Source organism: Antedon bifida, chromosome 2 (genome assembly GCF_963402885.1).
Source record: "Antedon bifida chromosome 2, ecAntBifi1.1, whole genome shotgun sequence".
NCBI lineage: Eukaryota > Metazoa > Echinodermata > Crinoidea > Comatulida > Antedonidae > Antedon > Antedon bifida.
Window position 1 is genome coordinate 5,271,453 of NC_136227.1, and position 11,053 is coordinate 5,282,505.

At 34.1% G+C, this 11,053-nt stretch overlaps 1 protein-coding gene across 1 annotated transcript in view; it reads right to left on the bottom strand.

Moving 5' to 3' along the window:
• Window positions 1–10,574, bottom strand: part of LOC144858695 (uncharacterized) — a 30,962-nt gene extending 20,388 nt beyond the window's left edge. Inside the window, exons 1-4 of the mRNA XM_078714791.1 lie at window positions 10,214–10,574; window positions 9,305–9,536; window positions 8,274–9,037; window positions 7,734–8,105 (exon numbers count right to left, since the gene is read on the bottom strand). Coding sequence (XP_078570917.1) covers window positions 7,734–8,105; window positions 8,274–9,037; window positions 9,305–9,536; window positions 10,214–10,574 — 1,729 coding nt within the window. The remainder of the gene's footprint in view (window positions 1–7,733; window positions 8,106–8,273; window positions 9,038–9,304; window positions 9,537–10,213) is intronic.
• Window positions 10,575–11,053: the final 479 nt, after the last annotated feature.

Here is an 11,053-nt window from a genome sequence, read left to right on the forward strand (position 1 = left end):
GTTGTTATAACATGGCATTACCAGAAGGTTCCTCTGCGTATTTAATTTAGGTCATAGTATTGACGACCATAAACTTGATTGTCAAGAGGTCATCAGGTTAACAATGATACCAATATATTCCAATAGTTTAGATATTTTTACATTTAGTAGAACCCAACCCATAAATGTAAAACTTGTCGGAAGTGATTGACTTTATTAAAGCTACAAAATAATCTATTAAAGTGTGATTTTATTAATCTTTATTTTCATGTTTTTGAGGGACAATAGATCTTTAAGAAACAAATTTATACTAACATTTATTCATGTTTATCTATTAGTTATGTTTTCAAACACAAACCTTTCTTATAATTTAAGACAATTTTGCTTATGAAAGACGAAATATAGTCTTAGTTATGTTTTTAGTATTTAAGTCCAAAGGCCTATGTACTTGAAATGAATAAATAAGAACAAAACAATGTAGTCCTGACGAAAATTAATGGTAAACAACGATAAAAAGGACAATTCAACTGTGCAACTTTATCAAATTATTTAATATTAAAACATATTATTTATTATACTTTTTATAATTATGTTCTGGGTCACATAATTCTTTAAAATTCAACATTTATTAATTTTCTATCGATGGTAAACAGAATATATAGTCGCCTAACATGCATTGTTTACTAAAATCTACTTTTGTATCATATACATCATGATACAAACAAGATAAAATATATGTAAATGGAATAAAATTAGTAGAAATGTATGTTGAACATAAATTATGTATTTATGTAAACAAATGTTAATAGGAAAAATATACATGTTAATGGATTAATGTTTTTTTTATAAGAAATAGTTAATAATAAAGTATATTAAAGTATATAAGCTAAGATATACGTGAACGTAATTTTAAAACACAATGGATCAGAACATGTGTACAACAGAAATGTACTGTACAATATTATATGTATTTATGGAAATAAAAGTGGGATGAACCCACGTAAGACACAAAAAATATACTTTTATACAAATATATTTGTATTTATACAGAGAGAATATAATAAATCATTTTTACAAAAGTCAAAAATATGTTTCTATTTTTTTCCTTTAAAAAAAATGCCGTCAGCCGTGCATCAATGGTTGTCCATACATGAAAAAAAGAATAATAAATAAAACAGTAAAATATTGAGAACATTAATTGAGGTATATCACTGATTAAGACACTAATATATTAATGTATTGTTACACTTGCCCAGCAAGCTAAATGGTCATAAGATTTAATTTCAAAAATTAAGAAAATTAATTGTGCGTGTGCTTTACACTTATCCTTTTACAAACAATCAGTCACGTCGTAGTTGTTTGTATTTCTGAATAATAAGACGTTCTAAAACTAGGCTAATTGTATACATGTCAAAAGACAAACCAAACTTAAATGATCGATCACGGCTGCTAAATAAGCAGAGTGTGTTCAAATAAAAAATATATTACATACAGATACATCTTGTGTTGTTATTTGGTTTGCTGTCTTGTGTGTTAGATGGTTGATTTGTACTTGAAGCACTTCTTGACAACCGACTAGTTGGTGGGGTATTTGCAATAGAACTTGGGATATTCCCAACAGAACTTGGGATATTCCCAACAGAACTTGGGTTATTCCTAATATAACTTGGGATACTGTTAGTGTTAGATGGTTGGTTTGTACTTAAAGCACTTCTTGACAACCGACTAGTAGGTGGGATATTTGCAATAGAACTTGGGATATTCCCAACAGAACTTGGGATATTCCCAACAGAACTTGGGATATTCCCAACAGAACTTGGGATATGCCAAATAGAACTTTTGCTACTGTTAGATGGTTGGTTTGTACTTGAAGCACTTCTTGACAACCGACTAGTAGGCGGGATATTTGCAATAGAACTTGGGATATTCCCAACAGAACTTGGGATATTCCTAATAGAACTTTTGCTACTGTTAGATGGTTGATTTATACTTGAAGCACTTCTTGACAACCGACTAGTAGGCGGGATATCTGCAATAGAACTTGGGATATTCCCAACAGAACTTGGGATATTCCCAACAGAACTTGGGATATTCCCAATAAAACTTTTGCTACTGTTAGATGGTTGGTTTATACCTGAAGCACTTCTTGACAACCGACTAGTAGGCGGGATATCTGCAATAGAACTTGGGATATTTCCAACAGAACTTGGGATATTCCCAACAGAACTTCGGATATTCCTAATAGAACTTTTGCTACTGTTAGATGGTTGATTTGTACTTGAAGCACTTCTTGACAACCGACTAGTAGGCGGGATATCTGCAATAGAACTTGGGATATTTCCAACAGAACTTGGGATATTCCCAACAGAACTTGGGTTATTCCTAATAGAACTTTTGCTACTGTTAGATGGTTGATTTGTACTTAAAGCACTTCTTGACAACCGACTAGTAGGCGGGATATCTGCAATAGAACTTGGGATATTTCCAACAGAACTTGGGATATTCCCAACAGAACTTGGGTTATTCCTAATAGAACTTTTGCTACTGTTAGATGGTTGATTTGTACTTAAAGCACTTCTTGACAACCGACTAGTTGGTGGGTTATTTGCAATAGAACTTGGGATATTCCCAACAGAACTTGGGATATTCCCAACAGAACTTGGGATATTCCCAACAGAACTTGGGATATTCCCAATATAACTTTTGCTACTGTTAGATGGTTGGTTTGTACCTGAAGCACTTCTTGACAACCGACTAGTTGGTGGGATATTTGCAATAGAACTTGGGATATTCCCAACAGAACTTGGGATATTCCCAATATAACTTTTGCTACTGTTAGATGGTTGGTTTGTACCTGAAGCACTTCTTGACAACCGACTAGTAGGTGGGATATTTGCAATAGAACTTGGGATATTCCCAACAGAACTTGGGATATTCCCAACAGAACTTGGGATATTCCCAATATAACTTTTGCTACTGTTAGATGGTTGGTTTGTACCTGAAGCACTTCTTGACAACCGACTAGTAGGCGGGATATCTGCAATAGAACTTGGGATATTCCCAACAGAACTTGGGATATTCCCAACAGAACTTGGGATATTCCCAATATAACTTTTGCTACTGTTAGATGGTTGGTTTGTACCTGAAGCACTTCTTGACAACCGACTAGTTGGTGGGATATTTGCAATAGAACTTGGGATATTCCCAACAGAACTTGGGATATTCCCAATAAAACTTTTGCTACTGTTAGATGGTTGGTTTGTACCTGAAGCACTTCTTGACAACCGACTAGTAGGCGGGATATCTGCAATAGAACTTGGGATATTTCCAACAGAACTTGGGATATTCCCAACAGAACTTGGGATATTCCCAATATAACTTTTGCTACTGTTAGATGGTTGGTTTGTACCTGAAGCACTTCTTGACAACCGACTAGTAGGCGTGGTATTTGCAATAGAACTTGGGATATTCCCAACAGAACTTGGGATATTCCAAATAGAACTTTTGCTACTGTTAGATGGTTGATTTGTACTTAAAGCACTTCTTGACAACCGACTAGTATGTGGGAAATTTGCAATAGAACTTTGGCTACTGTTGGTTTGGTTTGTACTTGAAGTAGTTTGTGAAGACTGAATAGTATGTAGACTGGTTGAACCTGGGCTACTGAAAGAGGAATTATCGCCTGAAGCAAGTCTTGAAAATCGAGTGGTAGGTGAACTGACCTTGCTTGCTGAATTTGTGCTACTGGACAATGGATGACTAGCAATTGGAACAAGACTTGATGGTCGAATGGTCGGTATGCTTGCTACATTTTGGCTGCTACCACAATACAATTGCATGTATGATGCCATATTAAAAGTTTCACAATCCGATGAAACTGTATATGTGATCAGATATTCTGGATAAACCTGATTGTTATCAAACACTACAAAAATACTTGGATTAGTTATATTATCAACACAAGAGTTATACGACCCTTTTTCCTTATTTGTGGGGTCTTTATATGGGGGACGGCACGTATCCTTTGTACCAACTGTGTAGCTACCAACCAGAACTCTTGCAACAAACATCCTCTTTTCACCAGCACTATCTTGTTTAGCGAACTTATTGGAATACTTTGCTGACCTTGCGAAATAAGCTCCTTTTCCATAAACATGACCAACTCGTGTACCGCTCAAGCGGAAGTCAAAATTATCGCGACAGATATCATCAACTTTATCTTGAGTTGTTCCATGAAACAGTTGGAGTTCTTTAACTTTTCTACAAGAATTTTTCTTCATCATCGTTTCCTTTTGCCTTATGAGAAAAAAAACAGCATTTTATAACATTTATGAAGTAGTAGCATACATAGCAAGGAAGAATTTATGATCTTGGGTGATGGTTTCAGCAGGATGACCAATAGTTACACCATTTCCATTACACAATATTCTAACATTTAAAAAGCTGTACATTCAATAGTATCGTTGAATATCACCATCACCAATATCACATTTCTGTTAAATAGAACTAATAATGAAGATCATGTGATACGAATTAACCAATCAAATGACAAGAATACATTAAAATGTGTTAACAATTAATAATAGTAAACAAAACAATCTGCTAAATTAGTAAATTTCTAGCAAAATTCAAATAATGATGTATTTACCTTGCAAATGTTTCCCAGCAAATCTCATTTTGAACTCGTTCAACTTTTCTTATTTTTCCATCTGGGAGTGTACTTTTAAAGAATGTGTGTATTTCTTTGTATTCTTTACGATTTGTTTCTTTCCTTACTATTACAAGACGGTCTGGTTTTGCTGTCATATCCCAAGTCCGTGGGAAAGTATAACTGTGTAACCTGCAAATAGATTAGATATGCTGTTTTAAAAGCGAGTACACTACCGATTGGGAGAAAGAAATTGATTAAACAAGTTAAGAGGAAAAGTCTGGAGTACTACAAATAATATAATCAACTATTGATTGTTAGATCTTTAAAATGCTATATGATTGGCTAGGTCGTACTTCTAATTATATTGAACAATACATTTTGTTTTCTTTTATTTACTTTTTGTTTGTTTATATGATTAAAATACCCGCCTTACGGTATATACATATACAAATATAATGCACAATCATACTGATTGGTTGAATTTGGCGTTTTAAAAATGATAGTAGTAAGACAGTTAGGCTCAACAGAAAATAAAATAAACATGACAACAGAGTGTTGGGCATGGCAAAGATTAAACTTGAAGGTGTTTTTAAAGTTTCAAGCTGGGAAGGAATCACACATTGTTAACCCTCATGGATATTTCTAAATTACGGTAATATTCAGTATCATACTATGCGAATTTGTATTGCCTGAATTGGAACACTTTCTGGTCATCTGTGCCAGTTTTATTTTTAGACTAATTAGCGTTACACCGTATCTTCTTGGCCGAACGTTTTTTATGAATACACCAAAAAATATTAATCACCAGACATTAAAGACATTAAAGAATATTTTACCAAGGTTTATCTTCTCTGTACTTCTTAACATCTTCTGGCTTTATCTGTTCCACTGGCCTTCGACGTACAGGTCTTCTGGTACCATATACATCGTTGGTTTGGCTCATAGTAGAGAAGTTCAAAGTATAGTGTTTATTACCTGCTTTAAATGTAATGGTGGATCTTCCATGTTTATAACCTTTAAACAAACTTTCAATATCTGAACTGTTTATGGCTGATCGTGCACTCTGCTTTGTGTTCTGGTGAAAAATGAAAATTCACAATTTTACGCCAACATTTAAAAACAAGAATAGCTTGGTGATCTCCTCAAAGATTCAAGTTTGTCGACACATTTTCCTGCTACTTACCTTTTCACCATATTCAATCCAATTTCCGTATTCATCTTTCCAATACCATGACCAAGGAGATATCAAATAAGCATCAGAAAAATCTTCATCGCCTTTGACCTCAATACGTTCAACTGAAAAAACATTCAACCCAACAAATGCAACCATGTCTTCAAAACACACATTCCTTTAAAAAAAGTAATGAGAGAGTAAGATTATTAAAATGAATTTAACCTATGAACATAGCAAAAAAGTCACGAATGGCCCAAACTATTGTTTTTGTTGATGTACAACATGTAATTGACTAACCATGATGGCACTGTAAACCGATTTCACTAAAGTTTTCTTTCAAAGTGAATTTTACCGAAGTGAAAATAATCAAATTCCAACTATAATCTCAACAAAAGAAAGTGGTCAAAACTTACCAAGTAGAATTCAATGGAAACCGAGAAGAATCATTGACATTCCTACAAAATCCGCCTTCTAATTTTAGATTTGGTTTATCACCAACATCAATCCACCCTTTACCATAAACATACAGCTGCCACTGGTAAGGAAGATCACAATGCTTTTTTTGACACATACTGCCATTAATGCAGTTTCCTTTCAGGTAATCTTTGCAAAGATCTCTCATTTTCCCTTGAAGTGCATCTTTTGCTGGTTTGCTAGTACCTCTTTCTTCTTTACTACTAGGTATTGCCTGAACTTGTTTAGGTAATATCTGGACTTGTTTAGATTGTTCTTTAACTTGCTTAAGCATTGGCTGAACTTGCTTGGGTTTTGCCTGAACTTGCTGAGGTATTTCCTGGAACTGCTTGGGTTTTGCCTGAACTTGCTGAGGTATTTCCTGGGCCTGCTTAGGTTTTGCCTGAACTTGCTGAGGTATTTCCTTGACTTTCTTAGGTTTTGCCTGAACTTGCTGATGTAGTTCCTGAACTTGCTTAGGTAGTTTTTGAACCTGCGTAGAGGTATGTATACTGATTTCTTTTCTTTTTTTGATAACATCTTCCTGACTACAATGGCTATCTTCTCTATCACCCTCCAAGACCTCAACATCAGGGCGATAGAAACCAGCATGGCGCTCTTTGATCAAGCGGATGACATCATCCGAGTGATATCCAAGACTAATTTTAAATCTCTTCAGTATTTCCACATTAGACTCTATTTGATAAATGTCATGGGCAAATTTACATCGTGTTCCAAATTTACAAGTTTTTATAACGTAATTTCTGAAATGCAAATATAATTTAACCAATGTAGTAAAATAGAAATGTCATCATTTCATATTCTCTCAATAATAACAAATAACAAAGTATCGTTCAATACTGGCAATAAGGAAAGTCATTGCACAATGCATGATGGGAAGTGATTGGGAGCAAACGTCACGACGCGTACGTACAATTAAATAATTCAAATTAATTATGTGAAGAACAATTAGTACAATTACTTATTTAATTTCTTTATCAGCCACTTACCTGCATATATGCAAAAACCTACAGGATGTGTTGCAACAACCACTGTTACCTCGGTATGGTCTACAGAAATCGGGAACTGTAAACTGTGGACACTTCCATCGAAGTAGAGTTTTCAACTCCTCATGTCTTAGAAAAGCAATGCCAAAGTTTTTTAAAACTTTGTGTTGTGATTGATATTCATGGCTTTTTTTACAGTTTTGACCAAACCAGCAACAAGAACCTTATAATAAAAAGACACATTTAATAACAAAGTTATAACATCTTTGCCAAATGCTGTATTAAATAGAATTTTAACTAACATATACTGTTACTAATTAGGTATACAGTAATGTCAATGAAATTAATGGTGAGTACTCATATCTTGTAAAACTTATTCTTAATAATTATACATAGTATTTTATATATATATTATACATATGTAATATACCAAAATGTGAAGTATATATTTTTGCTCTGGCAACTGTACCTGTAGCATAGTAACCACACAGGTGTAAATCTGGACAGTCGTAAGTGCATTCATTATTTTGGTATGACTGACAGATATTGAGATCGGTGTACACTTCAACATTGCCATCTTTGTACTCAAACTTGAAATAGTAATACTCATGATCCATGTGTGATATGATGTTTTCCAAACTTCCTAGATCAGGTGAAATCTTTCCAACTTTCTCTTTAAGGTCTTCAACAGAAATTCTACCACCATTTTGACAGACCACTTGCAGTGTTTTCTCAATCACTATAGATTTACTTGTTAAACATTCTTGTTTTTTTCTTCGATTATGATTGTGACGACGACGTCGGTAATGATATCTCTTTCTGGCATTGGAATCTTTCATTACTAATGGAGTAATTAAAAATTACTAAATTAAATACTGTAATATAATATAGATTTGTATAGTATTTGTATATTTATTTGCATTACTTGGTACTTTCTTATGGAATTACATCATTAATGTGGTGTTTTTCTCAAATTTGTTTTATTTGGTAAAATGATAACATAATATACTTTTGGATTGACTTGCCCGCTGATATGATTTGTTAGTAGAACTAAATCCTTTCCCATGATAACGATCTTCCTTTTGCCTATCACTTTCCTCATCATCACTGCCTTCTTTCTGACTGTATTCTCTTTCCTCACTATCACTGCCTTCTTCTTGACTGTATTCTCTTGCGTCTGTATCACTGCCTTCTTCCTGACTGTATTCTCTTCCTTCTGTATCACTGCCTTCTTCTTGACTGTATTCTCTTTCTTCTTCTGTATCATTACCTTCTTCCTGACTGTATTCTCTTTCGTCTGAATCACTGCCTTCTTCCTGACTGTATTCCCTTTCTTCCGTATTACTGCCTTCTTCCTGACTGTATTCTTTTTTTTCTGTATAGCTGCCTTCTTTCTGACTGTATTCTCTTTCTTCTGTATCATTACCTTCTTCCTGACTGTATTCTCTGTCTTCTGTATCACTGCCTCCTTCTTGACTGTTTTCTCTTTCTTCTGCATCACTGCCTTTTTTCTGACTATATTCTTTTTCTTCTGTATCACTGCCTTCTTCATGACTATATTCACTTCCTTCTGTATCACTGCTTTCCTGAAACACTTCAACATCAGGACGATAAAATCCTTGACGGCGTTCTCTAATCAGGCGTAATATATCGTCAGAACGGCAAAGTGTAATTTTAAACTGGTTCAGTAACTGAGTGTTTGATTCTTCATCATTAATATCATGAGCAAACTTGCATCGAGTTCCATATTTGCAAGTTTTCATTACATAATTTCTGAAACGAAGATGAAGAAGAAAAAAATAGAGACGTTAAGACAAAAATTGCATGGGATGTTGATAACAGCAATTTAATTATCTTAAAAAGTAATTAATAAATGTCATCAGATGTTCAAGGAAGTATTAAATGACGATGTGCACCAACACAAGCAGTGTCACACAGTTTAGACACACTGTATATAACAACAATTGTTCAGTCGTTCTAGAAAATTGCGGGAAGGACTAATTTCTACCAACTATTGACAAACTCAGTATATATTCTTACTTGCAAAGATGTAGAAATCTGCAACATTGCTTGTTACAACCTGTATTTGTTTGGTATTGAATGCAGAAATCGGGAACTGTAAACTGTGGCCAGGCCCATCGAAATAACGTACATGCATGTTCTTGGGACAAAAAGGCAATTTTAAACTTCTTTAACACTTTTTTGTTGTGTTCTGATAGATACTGATGCCTTTTTTTACAGCCTTGACTTTCAAACCATGGGCAGAAAGAACCTTGAATTTTAAAATAATGAAAAAGTTATCATAAATGTTGTTTATTACGTTCAATCAGTCTCGGTTTAAGGAAAATGTGACACTTATTCACCGGTGACTCATTGCAGATTGATTGTCTCATTTTATGGCCTACTGTATAATGCACAATATAAAGTAATTCAATACACAATAAATATGTTTCTGGTTTGCTGGGTTTGAATTGAGGGTGGTGTTATCTGCATGTACCGGATTTGTATTTGTAATGGTTTGTGAGTTGGGTCGTTCAGCAACAACTATTTTAGAAAATAAAATATATTAAAATATTATTAGGCCTAACAATATTATTGTTTTCGGTCGAATTTTAAATTGAGGGGTCGGTAGAAAAAAAATTGATGGTAGATGGCAAATATTCAGTATGTATTGTATGCTCCATCAGAACCAGCTAGTGTAGCAGAGAATGGAAGACCTCTCATATCATTGCACTGTACAGGCTAGGTCTAACTACTGGTAAAATCATAAAAGTCTAGTACAATGATCGAATTAGCCTTCGGGCCTAGGCTAGTGTCTTTTAAACTAGAAAACCTACTCAAATTTAAATAAATGTTTGCACTGTACTGTACTTTTATATTATTTTAATTTTATATAATTTTTCGTCAACATTATTTTTTTTAATACAATTTAAAGAATGTGTACGGTACCTGTTGCAAAGTAGCCACACAGGTGTAAATCAGTGCAGTCATCGGTGCATTCATTCTTTTGATATGTTTGACAGATCTTGACTTGAGTGTACACTTCGATATCAACATTACCATCTTCATAGTCTATGAACTTAAAATGGTAATTCTCATGATCGAGGTCTGATATGATGTTTTCCAAACTTCCTAGATCGGGTGACACCTTTCCAATTTTCTCTTCAAGATCTTGTAAGGAAATTCTACCACTATTTTGACAGACAATTTTCAAAGCTTTCTCTATCACATGCGATGTTCTTGTTATACATTTGTGTTTATTTTTTTTACCACGACCACCACGACGTCGAGTTCTTTTTCTGTCATCCATTACTTTAATAAGGAATTAGAGTAAAATGTATTATATATAAATAATATTACATAAACTCGTCCGCAATCAGTTGTACCTAGACCCTTTTCAGGATTGACGATGTTTACGATTGAAGCGGCGCTTCCAAAATAAAATCGTAAATGGCAAGTGATCTGAGCTGAATAGAATAAACTGTTCTGGCCACTAACTAGAGTTCAACCCGTATGTATCCGAAGAATATGCCAAGGGATAGTCTTGTAAGTCAAGATAAACCAAGGTAAATGTGGTGTCCTGAATCTATGTTATAGTTGTTTTTTACGCTTTGGTGGCCATGACGTTTGTCACCTCCGATGGCTTCCGTAAAGCATACTGCTATATAATGAGAATCCCATAATTGTGTACTACTATTAGGCCTATGTTTCTGTAAGCATACTGTAAAATTATATATAATAATTAAAAATTATAATACCAACCTACCTTTCTGAAATAACTCTCAGGAT